Source organism: Platichthys flesus, chromosome 17 (genome assembly GCF_949316205.1).
Source record: "Platichthys flesus chromosome 17, fPlaFle2.1, whole genome shotgun sequence".
NCBI lineage: Eukaryota > Metazoa > Chordata > Actinopteri > Pleuronectiformes > Pleuronectidae > Platichthys > Platichthys flesus.
Window position 1 is genome coordinate 9,069,156 of NC_084961.1, and position 24,055 is coordinate 9,093,210.

General features: G+C 43.7%; 4 protein-coding genes across 5 annotated transcripts; 2 read left to right on the forward strand and 2 right to left on the reverse strand.

Annotated features, from left to right (window-relative positions):
• The first annotated feature begins 547 nt into the window (after positions 1-547).
• On the forward strand, positions 548-3,448 carry snrpd1 (small nuclear ribonucleoprotein D1 polypeptide). Its single transcript, XM_062410522.1, has 4 exons — positions 548-695; positions 1,287-1,363; positions 2,809-3,000; positions 3,232-3,448. The coding sequence occupies exons 1-4, from the start codon at positions 682-684 to the stop codon at positions 3,306-3,308; spliced, it is 360 nt and encodes a 119-aa protein (XP_062266506.1). The 5' UTR covers positions 548-681; the 3' UTR covers positions 3,309-3,448.
• Positions 3,449-4,246: 798 nt separating this feature from the next.
• On the forward strand, positions 4,247-7,413 carry ggcta (gamma-glutamylcyclotransferase a). Its single transcript, XM_062409844.1, has 4 exons — positions 4,247-4,455; positions 5,725-5,870; positions 5,992-6,124; positions 6,799-7,413. Exons 1-4 carry the CDS (start codon positions 4,345-4,347, stop codon positions 6,931-6,933), a joined length of 525 nt encoding a protein of 174 aa, XP_062265828.1. The 5' UTR covers positions 4,247-4,344; the 3' UTR covers positions 6,934-7,413.
• Positions 7,414-8,010: 597 nt separating this feature from the next.
• adnp2b (ADNP homeobox 2b) lies at positions 8,011-13,936 on the reverse strand. The gene is made up of 4 exons (XM_062409843.1): positions 13,848-13,936; positions 12,892-13,013; positions 11,874-11,978; positions 8,011-11,723 (listed from the first exon to the last, which is right to left on the reverse strand). The coding sequence occupies exons 2-4, from the start codon at positions 12,997-12,999 to the stop codon at positions 9,021-9,023; spliced, it is 2,916 nt and encodes a 971-aa protein (XP_062265827.1). The 5' UTR covers positions 13,000-13,013; positions 13,848-13,936; the 3' UTR covers positions 8,011-9,020.
• A 2,724-nt stretch (positions 13,937-16,660) lies between these two features.
• Positions 16,661-23,687, reverse strand: azin1b (antizyme inhibitor 1b). Of its 2 annotated transcripts, none has more exons than XM_062409491.1 (11): positions 23,511-23,687; positions 22,061-22,204; positions 21,441-21,639; positions 21,085-21,258; positions 20,682-20,854; positions 20,366-20,579; positions 20,171-20,245; positions 19,607-19,772; positions 19,263-19,372; positions 18,292-18,503; positions 16,661-18,198 (listed from the first exon to the last, which is right to left on the reverse strand). In XM_062409491.1, the coding sequence occupies exons 3-11, from the start codon at positions 21,540-21,542 to the stop codon at positions 18,123-18,125; spliced, it is 1,302 nt and encodes a 433-aa protein (XP_062265475.1). In that variant the 5' UTR covers positions 21,543-21,639; positions 22,061-22,204; positions 23,511-23,687; the 3' UTR covers positions 16,661-18,122. The 2 variants fall into 2 exon arrangements, with proteins under 2 accessions (XP_062265475.1, XP_062265476.1); XM_062409492.1 differs by having other exon boundaries at positions 21,966-22,204.
• Between the last annotated feature and the right edge of the window lie 368 nt (positions 23,688-24,055).

Consider the following 24,055-nt stretch of genomic DNA (forward strand, 5'->3'; position numbering starts at 1 on the left):
GGGAATTTCAAGTGAAAAAAAAAACTCACTGTTGGTCAAAGACAACATGATCATTTTTTAAATATTGAAAATGTTGACCGTCAATTAACAGAAAAATCTATAAAGAATTAATTCACGGCATAGCTGTTGGACATTCCCTCTAGCAATGGTTCTATGCCAATCAATTCCAACCAGCTCTTTAATTAATTTGATTAAATATTAAACCCAAAAAACGTGTCTTTTGCTAACATCTGTCCTTTTACAACAAACACTGCAGTGGAAACATTTCAAACTTAGGTGATTTTATAACAACATGTTAACATGAATAACAATCTAGGAAATATTAACATTCCAGCAACTGATTCAGGTGACCCCTTATACCTAGTGTGATCCTGTGTGTTTTCAGAATATTTCTGCAGAGTTACAGGATCTGTAATTATTGAAACAGGCAAAATATAGTTATGAATCTAATATATAGTAGTTGTGGTGAACGTTCCCGGCCCCACCACTAGGCGGCAGTGTGGTCCGGTCGGTCCACACGTAACGCCTAGTTACTTGCTCTTGCTCTTCCTCGTCTCGCTGTATTTACGTCACAGCACCGCGACGGAAACGTGAACAATACGACAGCGGCCCGAGTGTAAAAACTGAGCCGTAATTTTTTTCTCATCGGTGGAGGATTCGTTGTCTCAGTCCGTCACCATCATGAAACTCGTCAGGTACGTGGACACGCGGATATTCGGTCTGTGCAGCTCCGGGGTTAAAAATGGACAAAAGTGCCGAGAGGCCGCGGGATGGATGCGGATGTATGGAGTGAGGCGGGAAGCGGAATGAATGGAGGCTGGTCCCGGGCTCCTCTCCGCCGCTCCCCGCTGAGCTCCAGGCTCCACATCAACCCCACTAATATAAACGCATAGTTACACACATGCAGACCCACACAGACTCACACATGCATTGTGCTTTGATCAGTTACCGAGCCACTATCTTATCTCAGCAGTTATGTTTGCTAACTAGCTGCAATTAGCATCGACACGAAGCGTTAAATCACTTGTAGGCCGAGTCTCCTGTTGGCTTTAAACTCAACTTAAACTTTTAATGAGCTTGTTTTTTTATTTATTAATGCGAGTTCTTCAAGAAGTTGTAGCTCTTTGTTTATATTAAATCTAGGCCCCGCTTCGCCTGTGTGCGCCATTGTTTTGGTGATGTTAGCTCTCCGAGGCTAACAGCTAACACTAGCTGCCCTCAGGTTAAACTCCCAGGAGTTGAGTACAGAGTTGTGTTGTGTTCTCATTCGATGATTCCCCTCGCAGGTTTTTGATGAAACTCAGCCATGAGACAGTCACTATCGAACTGAAGAATGGAACCCAGGTCCACGGCACCATCACAGGTGAGCGGAGCTTCCTGCAGCACGAAGATGTGTTGGTCTTTACAAAGTTTATTTTCAGAGTTGGGGTGTATTGCGTCCTTTTTTTAATGATATTCATATTCAATACTTAAATGTTATGCATGCAAACACGAGAATCCTGCTCGCATAGTTGTAATGTTCTCGTTGGGATGTTTAGATTTAAATGGATAGTTCACCCTAAAATGAAAACTTTCATGCTCTATTCACCACTAAGGTGAAGTGTTTGAGTCCACAAAACAGCATCCAAATCCCATACAATTGAACAAAAACATCCCTCCATACTGCTTCTGTGGTGTCATCTAAGTGTCTATATATCCCCGACATTTAAATTCGACTTGAAACGAGGACATTCTCACCATGTTTGAACCTTAATGTCCTCTGATGTCCTCCTGAGGAGCTGCGTTCATGCTTGGATCACAGACGACACTTCGGCTAAAAGCGTCATGTAAATGTCCTTGTTTCAAGTCAAATTTGAATGCCGGGAACGATGAATATGAATTCAGCGGTTTTCTGATGAAGCTGATTTGATATATATCACAATATATATCCATACCGTCTGATGTGAAAACAATTATTTTGATACGCTTTTTTTTTTTATCGCCCAAACCTGCCCTTTTCAAACTCTGTTAAGGCATCAAGGGTAATGAAATGCAGCTCAGTTACTCTGCAGATTCTTCGCTGTGTTCCATGTTCACAACTTCACTACGTTCGTTAATAATGTGAGTCAATATAGCTGAACTCATACTTTTTCTCATTGATTTATCTGTCCACTCCCTGAGAGAACCTGGCTCACATCTAACTGAATGCTCAATATGTAGTGGTATTTAAGAGTAATATACTATATACTCAGGTAATGAGTCTCTACAATGTGAAATCACTATCTAATAAAAATCCTTAAGAAGTTAGACTCTATCCCAAAATACAGATTAAAAACCTTGTTTCCAGATTACTCATTATGCATTTGTAATGTTTCATGTAATCTTTAACAGCTCAATTCAGTGACTCACTGGAGCATGTAACTAGAGTGGATGCACTGTCCAATATTTGTGTTATGCATCAACAAGTTTGATTAGTTTGCTTTCAATTGATGGTCATGTCCAGCTTAAAGCTCAACTGTATTTGAATTAGTGCTATAACACCATTGGCTTGAGGTGTTTCCTGGTTTGACTGTTGTAAAGCAGATGAGGGCATTTTGGGAGGAGAGGCGGGATATGTGTCATACAACCACAATCCGGTGTTTCACACTTTGTGTTTTCCCCCTTCATAATGTCTCTGGTCTCTCAAACAACTGAAGTAGAACACAGTAGTCATTTTATCACTCTTCATTGTATAGCTACTTTGGGATCAAAGGACTTGTGTGAATGCAGAGAATATGTTACATATTTGTCCATCTTCACATGTTTGACCCTCTTCTGTTTCTCATTCAGGTGTAGACGTTAGCATGAACACTCACCTGAAGGCCGTGAAAATGACTCTGAAAAACAGGGAGCCCACTCAGCTCGAGTCCCTTAGTATCCGTGGCAACAACATTCGCTACTTCATCCTGCCTGACAGTCTCCCACTGGACACCCTGCTGGTCGACATCGAGCCCAAGGTCAAGTCCAAGAAGAGGGAAGCCGGTGAGTGTGGCAGAAACGACACAGGCCAACAAAAACATAAGAACCCGCCATCACTGGGGTGTTTGTATGCAGTGCACCGCTATATGTTTGTTAGTTTAGAGAATCATTGGCCCTGGTATCTAGTTTGTCATTGCTGTGGTCTAAACATTGACTGGTCCACATCGATATTTTATTGGATATTCTGGTGAAAGGTTGATAGGTGTGCTGACTGTTTACTGGCTTGTCTTCTAGTGGCTGGCCGTGGACGAGGCAGAGGACGAGGCCGCGGCAGAGGAAGGGGACGAGGCCGAGGCGGTCCAAGGAGATGAGCACCGGGCTGTACAGTTGCTTCTCACCTCCCAGCTGTTTGTACAGGATCTTTTTTCTCAGAGGAAACCTTTTTTTGAATATCAGTGTCTTTTCTTTATTTTTCCTTTTTGTATATTAAAAGTGCTTCATATGAAGAGGATCAACTGGACTGTGGGCGTTATTGCAGCATTGTTGACTGGGTGTTTTGTTATCCAGTCAAATACTTTTGTTTTCTAAACGTTTGGATTACATTGAATAAAGTGTCTTTTGAATAGAAATGTTTTCCATGAGTAATGCTACAAAAACTGAGAAAATGTCAAAGGGATAAATAATAGCTGTGTAATGATGGTAAAAATGAACTGAACTCATCAGGAGTTACCGTACATGTTTACCATCCTTCATTGTGACCACAATGATGGCTGAATCCTAAAATGTAATATGTGCATTGTTAAATGTCTATTTGGTCATAATTATCAGACACCTATGACTATAGAAAATGTAGATGGGTTAATTCACGGATTGTATTGAAAATATTTGGTAGCAAGGGTTTTCACTGGGTTTCAAGGAATCTAAACATTTAATCTGAAGGACAAGCTTCTAAATACTTTATTTATCTCAAACTGGGCAATTCCAGTGTAACAGCAGTAAGGTATCAGGGAAACCAATAAGTAATATGTAAAAATTATAAGATCAAATCCAACTTCATATAGAAAATGATATATACACAATGTGTAATTGAAATATTTATATACTATACATAAATATTAATTTGTTCAGTTATATAGGTAAAGGAAAAACGATGCGAATAATAAGTTGTATGATAATATCAATATTTAATTTGTATTAGAAGCTTTGGCGTTAAAGCTCCACCTACAGACGGCAGTGACTCTATCCTGTGATTTGCTGACAGGCTTAAAAGATGGCGTGGGCGTTGGATTGCTGGGAGTTGTAGTCTTGTGTAGAAGAACCGGCAACTCCAGTCTGATCAGAACAGACACAGCCACAGACGGTACTCAACACATCCTGTCTGTCACCAAGCTGAGGACAAACGCCGACATGGCCGCACTCGGTCAGTTCATGTATTTCGCTTTCGGGAGCAACTTGTTGCGGCAGAGGCTGCAGATGCAGAACCCCTCGGCCGTGTTCTGCTCCACCGCTCGACTCAAGGTAACCGAGCGCTGCTTTGTTCAAATCGCCTTTTACTCCAGGAGCGACGAGCTCCGCTTGTGTTCTCGTCTTCTACCGCAAACCCTGACAAATAGGGCACAAATCAGATCAACCGTTAATGTTGGAATAATTAACATTAATAATGTATATTCTCTGGTCAGCGGAACAGCACCCGTTTAACCGACGGGACATGAACGCAGCATTGACAATGACATAAACTTCGTGACCATGGGCTATCACGTTCACGCGCCTTTCCACAGTGTATTACGGTCTGCTGCTGTCATCTGTCTGCACCGAGATAGTCTGTAGTCAATAATACATATAGTTTGTAAATAGTTAGCCAGGTCCAGGGCTGTAGTTCGAGTTTTGCTGTGACTATTATGTAACTTTCTGTAATAACATGTACTTTCCAAAATAGTCAAAAATACAATAATTATATATTTGTTATGTCTGTGTCATATGTCTAAAGATTGAAACTGTTGCATTAGTTTTTATGTCACATTGTTCTATGACATCCTCTGACCGCCAGAACAGAACGTGTAACACACGGTCAGTACTTAACGAATCAGGAAGCACGAGCGGGGAGCAATCCTCCACTCCCTCTACTGGTCACAAGTGGCTGCATGCATCCGCTTCCGGACACCAGTACTCGTGTACCATGCTACCAGGGGATCGGGCCCAGTCCAAACCAGGACATGGTTGAACCTAACTACCCAAGACCATCCACCCCGCTCTGCACTGACCAATCAGCTGGCTGTATCAGTGTGTTGATTGATGAGAATTCACCTTGTCAAATAAATTAACAGAATAATAGAATAGAAAAATAAACAGTGCCTCTTATTTATTTATTATGATGATGTTATCCCCCCCATTAAACCGGCTGCAACAACAGGGCCTGGGACCAACTGCAGAACCGTCCTGCTGGGACTCGGCTGAAAACACAAACATGGCAGCTCTTTACATCTACATCGGAATAAAAGGCATTATGTCTAAAATGCACACATCCCAGCCTTTTGTCCCCCGTGTGTGTGTGTGACGTCTGTCTGTCTTTGTCACAGGTCACCTTTGTCAGAGTAAAGACCAGTTGAGGGCAGCTCGTCCAATTCGAGATAGAAACTCTACCCAATTGGGAAAAAGCTGATTTTGGGAAGTATAGGAGTTAGGCGAGTAGTGGTTGTGGTTATAGAAAGTCTCCAGGAGATGAATGACAGTGTAAGTTAACTATGAAACGTGTGTGTGTTGTGTACCTGTGTGTGTGTGTGTGTACAGGACTACAAGTTGAGCTTTGGCCTGTGGGAGGAACACGTGGACAACAAATGGCACGGCGGAGTGGCCACCATCGAGTTCTGTCCGGGCGCCGATGTGTGGGGGGTGATCTGGTCTATGAGCGATGAAAACCTCAGGAGTCTCGACAAGTGAGACACACACTCACACACCCAAACACACATACATCCAAACACAGCTGCTACATCAGTCCGACGGCTGATATTTATCATAATAAGTGACGCTGCTTGTTTCTTTGTTCTGTGACCTCAGCCAGGAAGGAGTGAGCGAGGGGATGTACTCACCACTCAACGTTTCAGTGGAGACAGACAAAGGGCCGATGTTCTGCAGGACGTATCAGATGAACAATTTCCACGCCTGCCCCCCCTCCCCTCAGTACAAACAGGTTCGTGGCCACAGAACACAGGTTAAGAAACACCGTACTTGTATGTGATGATATGTTACAGATGACATAAGCTGCTTTCAGACCTGCACTGACGTCCAGACTTTTATCCAGACAATTTTTCCAAAGGTCTGTATTTAAAAAAGCAGAATCTCCGAATCAGCTGCTCTACACACTACTCAGAACTGTTGGTTTCCAGTGCCCTGGTATATTGTCGGAAACATGTGAGAGTAGAGCAGGAAAAGTTTGAGTGGGCGTGTCTTAAGGTTTTCAACACGTGACGGACGCAAAGCTGAACTGAATATCTCAGGATGAGAAAGAGGGAAGAACCAGACAAAGAGGTCAACTTGGAAATACGACAGATCTGAAAGCTGTCACTGATAGGGGCAGATGTGCTTCAAACAAAAACATGTGATTTCTGTTGCGTACTTTATGCATCATGTCCTCCCTCCCGCTGCTCTGAATGTTGTGGACACTGTCCTGCTGTTGTGAACACATCCGACTGTGACAATCTCCTGCTGCGTTCTTCACGTGTGAAAGACAAACTCTGGAAATTGTCCGCACCCAATTGTCAAGACATTTCCAAAGTCAATGTCTGAAAACAACTTTGCTAACCAGTTTGATCTTTTTAACCATTTTATTTACCAAACGTCCCTCTGGCTGTGTTTCATGATCAGGTGGTGTGTCTGGGTGCGGAGCAGAACGGCCTCCCAGAGCAGTACAGGAAGAGCCTGGAGTGGATTCAAACCAACAACTACAGTGGCCCCTCGGTCCTCGATGAAATCAGAACTTCTGCGGAAGAACCTTTTTAAAAGAAAACTCTTCAGCTGTGGGGGAAAGAAGAAGAGCTAATGAAGGGACCTTGTGGTATCGAGGTTCACCTCACAGCAGTTTCTGGGGCTTTCAACCATATCTAACTGGTCTTCATCATGACATTCGTAAACTTCAAATGAGGTAATAATGATGTAAAATGTACAAGTGATGATGAAGGCTATAAAAATTTGGGAAAAGCTAGTAAGTGGACCTGGATTTTAGATATTTTTTCTTCAAACTACTATTCTAGGTCAAGACCAACTGTAGCACTTTGGCCTGAGGATAATAATGCATGCTGCTAAAAATGAGAATTGGCTGGACCCAACACACACCTAATTTTGAATTTTTCTGAGATTTATGGTGACACATGCATTTTTTTTTTAGAGCTGAGATAATGGAAGATTGAACTGGATTAAACTGAATGAGGTATATGTAGAAAAAGGTTTTCAGGGGGAAATTAAACACACTAAGAACCTTAACACCTCACTGTTGCCAGCCTCTTATTGCACTAACTTTATTTTTGACTTTCTGTTCGGTATGATGGTCATATTGAAAAAAAGAGAATAAAAACATGTTTATAACTAAGTAATATTACCAAAAAATAGTCATGGTAATAATTAATCTGTAATTTTACGAGAAAAAAGTTGTAATTCATTTTTCAATGTCCTGAAATTTATGATAATGTGCTGCTGATGAGCCAATAGATTGTTATTTGTGAACCCTAGCCTACAGTATAACTTAAAATGAGGAATGTGAAGAATATTATTAAGTGAGCTTCTGATATTTCCCCTCTACAATGACACTTTCCTGAAATTACAACTTTATTCTCGTAATTTCACAATATTAACCATGAAATATTAGTTTACTCAGATGACTTTAAACTCAGATTCCCCCTCTTCAAGTGGCCCCTAGTGATTCATTGTATTGTTTTGTTCCTGTCGTTAAATGCATTGAGAGGCCTGAAGTCTTAAACAATTTGGAGTCAACTTCACGTTAAAGATACATCTGAGGGCTTTAACACAGTCTGGGTAAAACAAATATTTAAACACAAGTGGAAAACCAAAAGAAATGAATGATTCATGTAAAAAAGAGCCACTTTATTTTTTTTACAACACAGTGGACTTGGACAGTATGAGAATTTTGACCTCTCCCTACACTTTAGAACCTCCAGGAATTATTGAAAATACAAGTTAAAAAAAACAAACCAGGAGAACAGAAGATTTACGGTGAAAGAATCCACTCTCGATAACATTTATGTTCTGTTGAATCTACAGGATAATATATGCAAATGTGTGGACTTCACAATGGCACAAATCAAGATTTCACCCGACAGTCCCAAAAAAAAAGAAAAGTTCATGCAGACAACATGATTCAATTGGGATTAATAATAGTAATAACCGAGTGTTCTGGGAATGGAGAGAGAACGTCCCCCTTAACAGTTTGTGGGAGCTGGTGAGCTAAACAAATTTCCTCCTTAAACTCAATACAAAGAGGGAAACTGTGAAGAAACAAAAACAATAAAGCCGTGCACATGAATGAAATAGGTCCAATATGTTACCAAAAGGTCAAAAGGAAAAGCCAAATAACTGAACTCTACATGGAGGTGTGCACTTCAATTTTAATAATAGAAGATAAGAACTGAAATCACACTTTATACAAAGGGGTTTAAATAAAGGGTGAAAAAAGCAGCTACCAGGCACAAGTCAGTGATTATGTCGAAGTCAGTAGATTGAATGGGATATTGCAGCTCAGCGATCTGCACCATGATAAACCTGTATCTTCAATATGCTTGTATATATATTATATATCAGGGAGTATCAGAGCATGACTGTGTTTATGTGGAAATAATGTTATGGGCCACTGAGAACATTCTAAAGTCAAATGAAACACTATGAAGGACGGCTACTTGGAGAAACTGCTCAGGTGTGCGTTAGGGAATACACTGTATCCGCACCAGGATCAGCACCTCCAGTGACTGTCAACACAAAAGGCCATCGGTAAAGTACCAGAGTCCAATCAGAGGGGTCGGCTTCTGAGCCCTTTCTTGAACTCATTCCATCGATTCCACCTCCTCCGCAGCTTTCTCCTACCCGCTCACATCCATTGGTTCCGCTGCGTCCGCACTGTTCGACGGCGCCGCTCTATCGCTGTGCGGGTGCTCTGTGGACTCGGCGGGCCGCAGCTGGGGAAAGAGCAGGTTGTGCTTGAGTTTCCTCACTTCGGTCATGTTGAAGCCAAGGAGAATGGCCCCGGTGTTCCTCTTGAGGCTTTTCATGCACTTGCTGCGCTTCTTGCCGAAGAGGGCCGACAGCTCCGGCTTGGTGAGGGAGAGCCTCCTGCACAGCTCCTCCGTCTCCGCTCGGGTGGCGTACGGGTTCACGTTGAAGTATTTAGATATGAAGTCTCTGCGCTCGTCGACGCCGCGGCGCTCAACCGCGGTCGGCTCCAGAACCAGCTTCACCGTGGGGTCACTCTGGACCTCGGGCTCGGGGGGCTTCGGAGGCAACAGCCTTTCCTGCTCCCGCTTCTTGCGCATGGCCGCCCTGACCTCTCTTTCTCGCTTGTTGTCCTCGGTGGCCTGCTTCAGCGCAGCCTCCAGCCGCTTCTTTGACTGCTGCTCCTCTGTGGTTTCCACAGGTGCAGGTCGAATCGCACGAGTTGGAGTTATAGTTGCTGGAGCCTGTGTCATAGTCATCCCTTGTGGCATTTGGACAAAGTAGAGCCCGGACGGCTGAAGGATCTGCTGAGCCGGTTTTGGAGGCTGCGGCTGCTGCGGCTGTGGCTGTGGCTGTGGCGGTGCTGCTGTAGGTTTGGGTGGCTGTGGTTGTTTTGGCGAACACCGGCATCGCTGAATGTGGAGCATCACCGCCTGCTGGGTGACCTTCCCTGTGTACACTCCGTTGCAGTATATGCACTTGAAAGCCTCCGTCTTGAGGATGGCGTGGATAGTAGGAGCAACAAAGTGTTTCTGCTTAAGATGCTGCAGGTGTTTGGATTCATTCGGGAACTTTTCGTCACAGAAGGGACAGTACATGCTGTTGATTTTCACGGGAGCTGAACAGAGTTCTGACTGGCTGCTGGGCTGCAACTTAAAGAAGATCAGGTCCAGGGAACTTGTGACCAGGGCAAGGTTGACCTCCACGTCCCCGAGGATCTCTTTCGGCGCAGTGGTGTAGACGTCAAAGTAAGGGAACAGGATTCCGCCGACACCTTTCGAGTACACCCTGAACTTCTCCCTCAGGAAATCACAGTATGCTTTGCTTGCGGGATTGTGCTGCTTCACATGCTCGGCCAGTTGTTTGATTGAGTAGAACAAGGCCGAGCAGTACAAACAGTGCAGGCCATGCAGCAGGTGTTGGAAGACGCTCTTCTCTGAGAGAAGGATTTTGCATGTTAGACATTTGACAGTTTTGTCTGGCATTTTCTTAAGGAATAACGCTCGTGCTGCTAAACTTTCTGACTTGGACGTTGGGGATTTTGCCTGATGGGCGACTTCTGTGTGAATGTCAAACACGTTGGAAGGAAAGAGTTCATTACAGAGGGGACAGGTAATCCATTTCTTAGTCTGTGGTACCGAGTTACTGGTTTGCTCTACGGCCTTGAGGGGGGTACTTGTGCTCTGCGAGACGGGCATCGCTCCCTGCAGCGGAGCAAACGTGTACGTGGGCATGCCGTTCACCCTGTTGCCGGTCGGAATCAGGTGATTCAGCAGGGACTGTGAAGTCAGCATGGTGCCTTGCAGGTTGATTTGGTTTGTTGATGCGTTTTGTGCAACCACAGCAGCCTTGGGTACAGCTCCAGCTGTCACGTGGGCCTGCATCCCTGACGGAAGCAGGAGCTGCTGTGCTTGTGGATTCTGATGTGGTTGAGCAGAAGCCTGAGCTAGAACCATCTGCCCCTGTTTCAGAGACACGGTAGACATTGTGGGCAGCTGGAACATGGACTGTCCGTGGGGTAAAGTACCTCGAAGCGATATCGTGGCACCAGGCTGGAGAAGACCTTTGGCCTCGGCACTAGCTAGCTGCACCAGGGCCGACGCTTGAGGGGGCAGGAAAGCTTGGGTTGTTCCAGGGGCACAGAAAAGAGTCGCAGTGTTTGTAGATCCTTGCAGCTGCTGTAATGTCACCACAGTCCCAGTGGGTTGGCCATTAGCTGGTAAAACCAAGGACTTACTGTTGAATATTTGAGCTTGCTGTATTTTGGGGGAGATATTCGGGAACGTCAGAAACAGACCATTTCCATTGGGTGTCGGTTTGATGGTGTAGTTCTTGTTCTCGTAAATCAGGCTCTGAACCTGCGTGCTGACCGAATAATGCGACGGCTCCACCAGCATGTGATGCAGCATTTGGTCTAGATTCCCCGTGTTCGTCTTACACACTTTGCAGCAGTAGATCTTTACAGAGGTATTTGCTTGAATATTTAATCTATAACCTATATACTGTTCCGCCAGACTCTCCATGTGCTTGAGAATGATGTGCTTCTTTATCGCAAAGATCGAAGAGTTCGGAAATCCACATCTCCGACACTGATACCTCTCGTTCCCGTGGTGGGTGGGTAAAGACGGCTCCCTCGCCGGTTGGACCTGGGCGCTGTGTTTGGCGTGGAAGAGCAGCATGTGCCTCTTGACGGCCTTGGGGTGGCTGATGAAGAGGCACTGGGAGCACGGGGCCAGCGTGCAGAAGGACTGGACGTACCCATGGCAGCGGGACACGTGGCTCCTGAAGTTGTAGATGTTCTGGGACGAGTACTTGCAGAGGTTACAGCACAGCGAGCGGGACCGATAACGCCACTGAGCAGAAAGGAGAAGTCGGTCAATATCGCAGTGTATCTAGCTACATTTTTATCATTCTCTCTAACCTACATATCTTTAACAATACAGAATAAATACTCCACTAACACGAGGTATGAGTGATATTTTGTTGATGTGTGTCACACTCACCTTCTTCTGTAGCCTGGTGCTGTATCCCTCTGTCAAGTCGATCCACTTCGTTTCCTGGAAGACGTCCTCTTCATCTTGGTTCGTCTCGGGGGTTTCATCAAGATTCTGCACGGTAAACACAAACAATGATTCAGCGTAAGAAACAGTACAATGAAAAAGATGCGGGAAAAAAAACATTCAAAATGGTTGATAAAGGAAAATCAAAAGCAACAGAAGGGGGGGTGAATATAGCATAGCCTGATGTAAAATAAGCAGAAATATCAAAATACATGAAGTTATCTGACGAGTATCATATTCACATTAACACAACCTCTCCGTTGATTAGTCCTGCTCATGGATTTGTGACATTCTCCACATTAGACGCATGCTACGGAAAATCTGCCAACAGACATGACGTCATATCCCCCAGCTCCCCCCTCCTGTTGCCATAACAACCCAATAGAAACCCCTGTGAGCATCTTTTTTTTTAATGCATCAAATTTAAAATCTGTTTGCTAGTTGTGATTAAACAATCAAACTCAAAATACCCTAAGAAATCAACTTTAAACTGAATATTATTTTGAAACTGTAAAGTGGTTGATGCTGCCATTGGATAAGAGTTGAGTGGATTAATAGCTGTCATTGGAAATCAATGCAATGGTTGAACATTACATTACATTACATGTCATTTAGCTGACGCTTTTATCCAAAGCGACTTACATTTTTAGAACACTCAGCATTCATGAGGGGCCATTTTAGGGGTTCAGTATCTTGCCAAGGAAACTTAGGCATGCAGATGGGATAGAGTGGGATTCAAACCGGCAACCTTCTTGTTGCAGAGCACCCGCTCTATCCCCTAGGCCACGCTCTCCCCCCATGGTGGATTTTATCGACTTAAATCACCATTAATTGATAAGTGACCATCCGCCTCTTTCTTTTATACGGATGGTTAAGATTTGCTGTGATTTCTGACCCGCACTCATTATTTTAACCATTATTCATCTGTAAACAACTGGACCCTGAACACCACTCTACATACCTGCAGCAGGTTTTGACAATCCTCCAGGCCGATCTCAGAAAGAATGTTTTTCACCGCCTTGCGCGCCTTTCGGATCTTCTCAATGTTTCCCACCGGAACCTGATACATTTTACCTCACAGGCCTGATAAAAGACACAAATTGTAATGGGACAGAGCATTAATACACAATTATTACCATGCTATGATAAATGTATGTTTACTAAATAATGCATCTACATTCAAAAGCATGCAGCAGTGAGGTCACAGGACGGTAACCACTCTTTCAGTGTGGTAACTTAATTAAACACTTTGTGACTCTGCTTAGATTCAGCTGCTCGGTGAGGGAGGACTAGAAATAAAGGATTAGAATAAAACAGGAAATTGGAAAATACTGAATAAATAAATAAACAAAAAGGTGAAAGGAGACACAATCAGTGTCAAAAGCTGAGGTCAGTAAATCCATGCTATGTGTTGTGTGTGGTTGTATGTGTGTGTTTCTCTTTGTATTTATAAACCAACCAGGCAACTTCAATTTGATTTCATCTAAGAATAGTTTGAAATATCGTTGTTAAATGTCCAAGATGCTGTAAAATCACCAGTGTATTGTAGTCACCATCATTAAGTAATAAAATAACAAACTGCAGCATTAACATCCTCATTCGGACCCACACTTTCCTGTATAAATAAAGAACACAACATGCCTGTGTTCAAATCACAGCGACACAACAGTTGTTGTGCAACAGCTGATTTCACTACGAGCCTCCACGTGAATAATACATGAAACCTCGCACTTCACTGAGATAAGATGAGAACATGCAGCCAGTTAACGGTGTGTGTTCGGATCCCAGTCAACCCCCTGTGCTAACGCTGCTGTGCGTGTCAGCATGTGTTGCACACATCGGGGTCACCACAGCAGCGGGTCAGTGATCGGGACGCGCCTCCTCCTCCTTCTCCTCCTCCTCAGCACGGATATTTACCTTCGTCTTATTTCCCGTGAACGTTTGCGTTGATCCGACAGGTTCCACCGATCCCCACTTCCACCGGCCTGTGTGTGTGTGTGTGTGTGTGTGTGTGTGTGGGGGGGGGGGGGGGACAAGCTGCGTCCGCTGCCACCGCCGCGCGCGCACACTCATCCGAGCAGCATCCTCCGGTCACACACACACGCGCGCACGCCTCCGGGAGAATGCGCGATGGTTTACAAAGCACCTGCGGTGTTACGTTAATGTCGCCGCCGCTTTTGTCCCTTTCTTCCTCTATTGAGAGGAAAAAATATGGCGCACAAGTTCAGGATCTGACGTAGCCGGGCTCATTTGCATACAGCACAAACTGACCAATGGGAGGCGCCTGGGCCTAAAAACGGCATTACTTTTGTATTCCTCCAGCGCCACCGTTCCACTCTCATCCGGGTCCTCCAGGTGATGCCTCTCACCCCCCACTGGGTGTCTGTCATGTGATAAGTCACCTGTCCATTGGGATTTTGGTTCTAACACCAAATGGCTAGGCCAGGGGGCGTGGCTCCTGCGACCCCTACTGGATGTCACGTGTCATGTGACCAAGGGAAACCAATGAGCTGTCGAGTAACTGAGCTAAATGGGCGGTCCCTCGATCATGATGTCATCTCATGCCATTTTGTTAGCCTATAGCATCGACCCACCATTTTGAATAGAGAGGGAGTGGAAATTACAGTTAGAAGTAGCTGGGCTAGCATAGTGTCAAAAGTTAAAACTTTTTGATACAGTTATTGATCAGAAAAACTTGAAGGAGCTAGCTTTGGCCGTATAGACATTTTTAGCCAAATCAAGGCTAAGTTTACAAAATAATTGTGCGGATATTCTATTGCCCACTTGTGAGTCAATTAAAAACCTTTTGATTAAGCAATCTTGTACTCGACCTTCACGCTTGACATCTTGCAGATTTGTTCACTTTCGTAAAATTGTGCGTAGCCCGGGCCCGTTAAGAAATGACCGGACCATTTGTTGAGTTACGAAACCTTTTCTTAGCTATTACACAGTGACACAAGCACATACGTTCACACCTACGACTCTGTGTGTCATAACTTATCACGATTCTTTCACACAAGGCACATGTCATCAATCGTCTGTCGACTTAAAATTTGACTGTGTGGAAAGGTTTATCGAGATCAAATGGTGTGGAGCAATTCCGTGTTGGGAGTGATGCAACGACTCGGTTCAACATTTGACTGATAAGGTCTAATCAGCCATTGGGCCCTCTGGTCAGGCAACGCAAACCAGGATGATGTGCTTGCTGGGCAGAAGGAGTCGTCTCCCAAAGGTCAGGGTGACTCAGTTCCGTTACGTCGACTCAGTGCTGAAGAAGCAGATCTTTCACAGCGAGATTCCCTCTTGTCCGACCAATACAAGGTTATGCAATTAAACCAATCAGAGAGCCACCAATCAAAATCAAGAGCTCTGAGTGCAATCCTACTCTGTCAGACTGAACAGGCTGTGAATCAAGAACTCCTCAATCATGAAACTGCGACTCCATCCCCTCTGTGTTGTGACATGAGTGAGAGCTTTGTTCCTGGCAGACTAATAAATCACCTTTTATTCATCATCATCACCGCCACCTCGATCAAATAGAGAATGACCACCTCTACTTCTTACCGTGCACTCACTCAGCCCCTGATGACATGTAGTGAGTGCCAGACTAAAGTGACTGAGACACATAAATGGAGTTATAACAGCTCCTCTAAGGGAAGTGATTCCTTCAATGGTTATCCTCTCTCCCATATAACCCACAGGAAGGGTTTCTGTGGCGATAGTTCACAAAGATGATGGAGAAATCAATGGCATCATCTTGCTGACATCAGACACGTGTGCAAACATTTGCCTGGATATTTCAGACTCTAATGATGTTTGTGGTTCCGAATGAGTAATGGCCAAAGACATCTGCTGCAATGTTTGACTCTGGAAATATGTTAATGTCAAGACTAAATCTTCGGCAGTGTATAAATTATTAGATAATCAAATGCACAGGTACAAGAAGGTGGAGATGACCAACGGTAGATGCTCAGCTCTGTTATTATGACCGAACAGAGCTACAGTTGATTCTACTCAACTAATTTAATCACATTAATAGGTGACCAGTCTCATTACCACTGAAACAGAAGCAGTTTCCCCCCCCCAAAAAAATACTTATTTTTAGCGAGAGTTGCTTAATAATAATATTCAGTGAGAATCATTGTGGTCCAGAGTTTTTATGCATCTTTAAAAGGGACTGAGCCGGTGGCTTAGACTTCATTTTTCTTTGATAATCAAAACTATTCTATACTACTATCATCAAAAACATTACTATTAGGATGAATGGACCACAAAGGCCAGTCCAATTAAATAGACTACACAGTTCATCTAACAAACAATAAACCAGAATGTCAACTGGTAAAAATATATATCACTAACCAGCTTAAACCATTCGTATGACAGGTATCCAACACTATCAACTTCAAGCACTTTCAATTAATTTGAAAGGTCAAAATCCCTAAAAAAACTTGTAAGAGTCGATAAGATGTATTTTTTTGGAAATAAAAAATATATACTCAAGCACTTTCAATGACTGCAGTTGTTAAATATTAATAAGATGTGCAGCAGGAAGGATCTCATTACCTACCCACAAAAAACACCTGGCCTGATTGTTTCTTATATTCAGAACTGACTGAACAAATTCATGACTGATCAGAAAAATATGGTTGTGACTCATTTTATCCAGAGCATGATTAGCAATCCACAACTGCTCCACCTCCCAACGCCAAAGATCACACAAACACAAGATGAATGATTTCAGTCAGAAATGTATTAAATTAATCACTTTCATTACTTTAACAAGCACAATTTACAGTCAAAACAGGCTATGGTCCATTAGTGCCTTAGACAAGCATGTAATTAATACATTAGTAATTTTTAACATGAGGGCAGGATTCCTTAAAAACTGCAGTTGAGTCAGGTCATCTTTAATATTAGACATGATTGAGCTGTACAAGTGACTGCAATATGTCCCTCGTATCTTTAGAGAGGCGTGAGGAAATGTAGGCGTTTTATTCATCATTTGTGTACAACTAACATGGCTTATTACAAAAGATAAAGACATGTAAGTCTATATCCGCTGCATACATGTTCGAGCATGTTTCAGAAAACGATCCTTTGCTGGTTTTTCAGTTCCTGGGAGAATGGGGACCAATCCCCAATCAAGAGACACTGATATGACAAACTTATAACAAAAAACAGGGCTGCATTGTTAAATGTCACAGTATTTCTTTAACCTAGAAAAAGATCTTGTGCATATAAAACCAGATTAGCATCTCTCTATTAGAGGTGAGGAGTGCGTTTGGGTGTATGCAGATTCTCCGTGTTGAAGCTCTAGCGCAGCGTAAAGAGAATCTCCCATAGCATTTCCTTCAAGCGCATTGAGTAGAGGGGAACCACTGAGGTCACATGGCAATCACAGCACACTTATATCGATGTAGCGTTTAAAAAAACAAAACAAAACATTGATATCTTATCAGGAAAACACTGCTTTGATGGGCCACAGCATAATACCTGGTCGAAACACACAAAGACGGAGCATTAAATATGTCCCGGTAATATCTGAATCCAATAAATAAAGATGCATTGAGGTGAACTGCAATAAAGAAAAAGGTTACATCATTGTCATAATTTAATTTAAACTCTGCAAAGTGAGGGGTCTGAAATACAGAATGGACACAAGGCATTGATCCTTTGTACAGACAATCTACAGACAAAATGTGTGTTGGACAGATACAGGATTTACAAGACTGTCAACAGATAATCAAGAAAGAACAGGATTGAAATCAATTATACATTTGTAAACTGAATCTTTTTATAATTAGGAAATAAACCACCCCAAACAAGTTGGAGGGTTCCATCTCCAGAGAGTCGTCCATTTTGTTGCATAAAGTCATTTGAGTATGGGCTGGAGTTCTTTTAGCGGACACGTTTTTGGAGTCCATCAGGGGGAGGAGTAAAGATACACAATTCTTCCAGATAGCATTTTAGACAATTGAGGTATCAAACTACAATTGTTCACCATTTGAAGGTGGTTAGGAAAGTCAAATTCCTGGAAGAAAGAATCGGACACTGCGTTTTCAGAGGTGGCTGGAATGTTGACCACATTTAGCCCCTGGTCCTAAATACCACGCTGACCCCTTGACTCACTTGGTGAAAGGACAGGCAAAGGAGGGTCTGAGCAATAGAATAGAGGACAGGGGCCGAGGGTAGTTACGCACTGTACTGGACCATGGAGAAATTCTTCATGGCGCTGTCCAATGCCACACCAGCCTCCTGCATGTCGTACCTGTGAACAACACAAATCATCACGATCAATTCCTGGAAAACGATTCACATTCCTCCTATGCTTGCTTTAGTGATGAATCACTCACGTACTCACCAGTCAGAGGTGGAGACAGTGTAGTAGACAGGCAGCTGTGGAGAGCAGGAGAGGGATTCATCCAGGCTACACGCTCCCATGTTTGAGAAGAGAAGCCAGTCTCCCACACTGAGCAGGGGCAACAGGCAGCGATCAACCACCTGGTCCAGATCATCCAAGGTCGGGCCCCATAGGCTGCTGGGATAGGCCGTCTCCTCAGCACACAGCCCATGCTGCAGAGAGGAACCGGTGTCATGAATATGTGTAATGAGGAAAGCAATAGTCAACTTCTGTCACAGTTATAACGCTCTACTGCACATATAAAATCACACCCTGTAAAATAGGAGAGGAGCTATACACATAATAATCATTTCAGTCTGCAAGCGAAGAAATTATGCTTTGTAAAAACATCTTCATCACATGAAATCTGAACAATTAGCTGTGGTCCGGTGGTGGCTAAAAGTAGATTTATTGATTATCTGTCTACTGCTTACTATCTAGAAGACAAACACAATGTCAATAACCACTAACTTCAACTGCAAGCCCAGAAGTACAAGAGGTCAGAGTGTGTACGGAAATGTTAATACCATGAGGCATCACAACACAATTTCTACGTCACGTTCTATTTTACCTCGAACTGCAGCCCTGTGTTTACATAACACCGTGTGATAAGGGTTATTTTTAGTGGTTTTGGGAATGTGAGGTTCACAGAGCGCATTAGAGGAAATTAATTATTAACAGTCGCTGACAGTCCTGATCTGGCTGGAGTTTCCCTTCAGGTATCAATCGGCTGTTTGTTTGACTAAATGTCACATCAGGACAACACTATTTTAAACCCAGACTCAAAGTATTTGAGTCTACACAGATCACTTTCTAAAACAACACGGACCCCAATGTTTAAACACTCATAATGAATTAAAGCCACTTTCCCCAATACAATTTTCAGCTGCTCCATTCATTCTTGAAAGCGTTTGACTGGGAGGCCTACTAACCTTGTGCACTGACGGGGCAGCGATGGAGTTTCCCACCAGCTTCCGGCTGAATGGGCCATAAACACCCTCATTCATGTAGTACAGGAACTCAGTATCCTCATTGTTCTCACCTGTGAATGAATAGAGAGTCACCATGTCAGACAAGTAGAACACTACCCACAAACTGATGACATGACCTTGATTGACATGACTTATTATGTAACAGCATGTGTAATAAACCACAAATATGAGAACTACCCTATAACCATGAAAACATTCTCACAACCAGGGTGCGTGGAGAGTTCTTAAGGTCAGAATTAACCAGATTGTGGTGGAAAATGAAGCAAGTGAATTAAGCAACTCACCCTGAACAAGGCTGTCCCAGCAGTGGGTCACTACTTTTTTGCCGATCACGTTGACAGCCAGGCTGAAAGCTGAGGCCACATAGAAGCTGCCGGGTTGAGCCAACACTTGCACTCCGGACATAGGGGAGAAGTAAGCAGCCAGCAGCGGCCTGACAGCAGATTCAACCTGCATACACAATGTTCAACAAAATACACAGTCAGAGTGTTTCCAGAAAAAGGAAGCAACCTGAAATGACTTTGTGTTTTTTAGTGGGAGGTAATATAAATAATGAATGAGCTGTAAAAAAAAGCCGAGATCTGTCATTGTGTTGCTTACATTGTAAATTTGTCAAAACATCTACCACCTGTTGATGGTTGTTTAACAAAATTAAGATTTTCCCATGTGAAAGTAATTTTTACACTAATATGCATTTATACATATTTTAAGGAGGTTTTTAAATTGTATTACTTTGATAATTGGCATCTTCTCTAAAGTTGATGTAAAGTTCAGGTAATGTTTTATTTTTTCCTCTGTGAAGTCTGACTGAAGCATCATGAATCATGTCCCAGCTGTTTAACACAAACCTGTTTGAGTTGAAACTCTGTGCCTGTGAATCCACCACCAATGTCCAGGATGTTCATGTTAAAGCCCAGATCCAGCTAAACAGAAACAGACAAACGCTGAGTTATTATCCTTCATTAAAAAGAAACTGAGGTTCAATATAGAATCTTGTATTGATATATTTATGATGGTATAGATATTTTCTAGACTGTACTCACCCCCATGTCAAACACACAGCGGGCGTCCGACAGTGCATGGGTGTAAGCCTGTTGTAGGTCTTCGCAGGAGCTGGGGATGTGGAAGGTCACGCCCACCACCTCGATGCCTTGCTCCTTGGCTGCCTCCAGCAGGTGCCGGCAGCTCTTCAGAGAGGAGCCGATGGTCATGCTGGTCTCAGCCGCGTGGGCCTCAGTGGTCAACTGCAGCAGCAACCTAGAAGAGCACCAACAAAACTTATTAGCCAGGGATCAACAGATGAATGAATAATCTGTCCGAGCAAGACAAATAACGTTTGCTGAGAATTTGATCACTTACTTTGCACCCGGGTGTAGACGGGATATCTTGGACAACTCTGCCTCATTCTCACAAACAAGGTACTGGATGTTGTTCCTGGCAGCGTACTTGATGTGGGCCAGCTGTTTGCAAACACCTGACAGAATGATGTGTTCTGGTGGCACCCCGTGCTCCAAAACCAGGTTCATTTCAGCCTGATGAGAAAGAGGATGATCATGTTAGATAAACTGACGCCACAAAGTCTAAAAGCCACATGAAAATCAAAAACCAAGTGTGTTGTGCAAGTTGAAAAGGTCATCAGCTGAACAGTAATCAATTAGGTGCTTCTAATGTAATGGCCCAAAAATTTTAGGAGGCATCATAAGAGGAAAAAGCACTGGGCAGATTGAAAAAGATAAATAAATGAATCTGAGCTGACTTTTACCTTGTTGGTGCAAACAAAGCCCAGGCCCAAGGAAGCCAGCACCTGGGTGACTGCAGGGCTGCTGTTGCACTTGACTGGGTAGTATGGCTGCAGCTGTGGCACTGTGCTCTGCCAGCACGCATGCTGCCGCATCAGGGCACCAAGATCGCCCACCACAAACGCGCTCTTCTCCACCTGTGAACACAAGAGAAGTTGAAGCTTGCAGCAAATTCAAAAAGCAACTGGTCAAACTACTTAAAAACAGAGCGGGTTATTGTCTCAACAGGGGAAAATCTGCTGCACATTAAACTACGACTGAAGGTGTTTAGAAAGTGGTCTGTAGGATTCAGGGAATTTCTTCTACAAGCTGAACTGACCAGAGTCTGCTCGCAGATGTGTCCGTCAATGACATCGTCGAGGGTTACTCCTGCCTCCAGAAGTTCAATGATGTAGCTGGGTTTGTCAGCGAGTCCTTTCATCTCAACCGTATTCCGCTAATCCGACAATCATAAAGAACAGATAAACAAGTCAAGGGGTCACGACTGAGCCAATGGGGTCCTGCCGGTATGCAACAAACTGGAAAAGACAGAGAGAGAGAGAGAGAGACAAAAAAAGCATTAGCATCACCACAATAAATATGTTTAGTTCAGATTGAATCACATATTGAATCATCCTATCACAGGCATAGCACCTATCTAAAATTAGCAGCCACAACATCTACACATTGCACAATGTATGAAGTTTTTTAAAAGTCTTCTTCTATTTATAGTCTCACAGAACTTCTCTCTAAACAAGAAACGCCACATCCTTATAGGTGAAATTAGTAATTGTGTAAACTCCAGACCCCTCATTGTGCTTTTATGTAAATCTATTGATTTTCAAAAAGAAACCTGTTAACTCACACTGTGGTTTGCCAAATTCTACGCAGGACACCGTGATCCTGGACTTTGCTATGAGATGTATGCATGTGTGCACACACACACACTCAGTCACTCACATGGACAAGTCAGGAGATGGACCTGTCCCGCTATCAGCTGGGATCCCAAGGTGGCTCAGCGTTGAAGTCAAAGTGCTCCCGGTAAAGAGCTGCCCCTAAGCCCTCTGGGTAGCGCTCATACACCTGTACAGAGACAGGGGAGCCCTGAGGGACAAACACAAGAAGATTAGGTCTCAACACACAGTCACTGTTTAGAGAGGACATGTACTGTACAACGTTTATCACAGCAAGAAAGGAAAACCGTGGTCCTCTGTCTAAGCTTGTCTGTCACCCATGGATTCACATTTGTCCTCACTGTGGTCAAAATTAGACAGGTTCAGTTAAGGTATCTCCTAAACCTCTTTGCTTAGAGTGTGAGCAATGAAACAATACGAACAGTTATCACAACATAACAAAGTTCAACAAACGTCACTATATTACCCGTGTATTATCCGAGCACAGGGAGGAGGTGTGACACATAATTGATCTACAGTGGCTGTCATTCTCTGCCCATAAAAGACAAGTGCAGAACCACCCAGTAGCAAAAAGCAATAATCATTTGACATCTACCGTGACAATTATCAATATCCACATTTTTTTTAAATAACTTTTGTCCACATCCCCCAGCTTTAACTCGAAATGTGATGTGAAAGTAGTGAGGTTAAAATTCCTGTTTGTTATTTTGAAATCTAATGGGGTACAAGTAAAAAACAACAACAACAAATATATTCTAGTGCTTATAACACCATAGTAAAGAAAAACACTAATAAAGAAGAGTTTTAAACTTTCACTCAGGAGTAAGAATCAGTCTTTAAACTTATAATAACACATAATGTGATAATTATAATTATTGCATGATGTGAAAACAATCCTCTTAATAGAACTTCACGATCACACCTTTTTCTGATTTATTTGCTTTTAATAACTATAACTTCACATTGCTGCGATTGTCTAACTACAGCCCGCGCATGCGTACCAGCTGCGCAAATGGAGTCCCAACTTGACAGCAGATATATCCACGAACACTATTATCATCAAATAAAAACAACGCGTCATCACGACAACACACTAAACATTAGCTGTAACACGCGTATTTGTACACAGGACACACACAAACGTGTAACCACAGCGAGCACAGCGATCGTCATGGCGCTAGCGAGAGAGCGGCTAATGTGGACGGCGACAGAAGAAGCTCGTGTTAGCGCCGGGGGTTTTGACTCATAAACCACAGACGAGCCGCAGCACGGACACAACACACGGGCAGGAAGTGGACCCGGGTGTCACTACGGCACCGGGAATGGCCGGCGAAGAGGAACACAGCGGGGAGACGCGTGAAAAAACCCAACTCATTGAATCGGTCTGTCATGTGTGGCAGGAAGGCAGAAGGACCAGCCCGCCATGTTACGTGCGATTCCACGGAGCTCAGCCGGGGGAAGCGCCTCCCTTCCCTCCCCGCGTCTCGGGTACTTACGTGAGATAACGGCCAGAATGTTTTGGAAAATCGTCTTCTCTTTTTCGGCGGAATTTTTAAAGAGTAGTGGGCACAGCGGTGAAAGAAAGAACGAGGACTGGTGAGGCCATATGTTCTATCGGAGGGACGGTGGAGGGGGTCGGGCCGATGTCTTCTCTCCGGGCTGGTGGGTGGAGATCGAATGGAGCCGAGCACGGGAAGTGGGGAGGTTCATCAACCGACCCGAGCGGGGGGCGGGACCCGGTGTTCGGTTCAGCCAATGGGCGCGCGGGGTTTTTTTCCTCGCGCACGCCAAATATGCGTTTCCGGCGCTGCATGCAAGGATCAGCGATGATTGTTCATGTTACGTAAGAAGCGTAAACTTTCCGCTGCTGATGCTCCTCCGCCGCCAGTGTTGTGATCCGACAACACAGATGCACTTCTGCGGCTTCGCATGAGAGATAGAGGGGATGGAACCCTGTGACGAGAAAGACTCTTGTTTCACACAGTCAACAGAACGTTGAGTCATATCTTCTTTCTTTTAACGGTGTAACCACTGGACCATA

Bases quoted from the DNA above. Each gene is read 5' to 3' on its own strand.
- snrpd1 (XM_062410522.1), top strand. The intron at 1,364-2,808 runs GTGAGCGGAGCT...TTTCTCATTCAG, and splicing joins GGTCCACGGCACCATCACAG to GTGTAGACGTTAGCATGAAC. The intron at 3,001-3,231 runs GTGAGTGTGGCA...CTTGTCTTCTAG, and splicing joins GTCCAAGAAGAGGGAAGCCG to TGGCTGGCCGTGGACGAGGC.
- ggcta (XM_062409844.1), top strand. From the start codon at position 4,345: ATGGCCGCACTCGGTCAGTTCATGTATTTCGCTTTCGGGAGCAACTTG. The intron at 5,871-5,991 runs GTGAGACACACA...CTGTGACCTCAG, and splicing joins AACCTCAGGAGTCTCGACAA to CCAGGAAGGAGTGAGCGAGG. The intron at 6,125-6,798 runs GTTCGTGGCCAC...TTTCATGATCAG, and splicing joins CCTCCCCTCAGTACAAACAG to GTGGTGTGTCTGGGTGCGGA.
- adnp2b (XM_062409843.1), bottom strand. From the start codon at position 12,999: ATGTATCAGGTTCCGGTGGGAAACATTGAGAAGATCCGAAAGGCGCGC. The intron at 11,979-12,891 runs GTATGTAGAGTG...TTTACCGTGCAG, and splicing joins ATTGTCAAAACCTGCTGCAG to AATCTTGATGAAACCCCCGA. The intron at 11,724-11,873 runs GTGAGTGTGACA...CTTTCTGCTCAG, and splicing joins GCACCAGGCTACAGAAGAAG to TGGCGTTATCGGTCCCGCTC.
- azin1b (XM_062409491.1), bottom strand. From the start codon at position 21,542: ATGAAAGGACTCGCTGACAAACCCAGCTACATCATTGAACTTCTGGAG. The intron at 21,259-21,440 runs GTCAGTTCAGCT...TTGTGTTCACAG, and splicing joins ACATCTGCGAGCAGACTCTG to GTGGAGAAGAGCGCGTTTGT. The intron at 20,855-21,084 runs GTAAAAGTCAGC...CTTTCTCATCAG, and splicing joins GCTTTGTTTGCACCAACAAG to GCTGAAATGAACCTGGTTTT.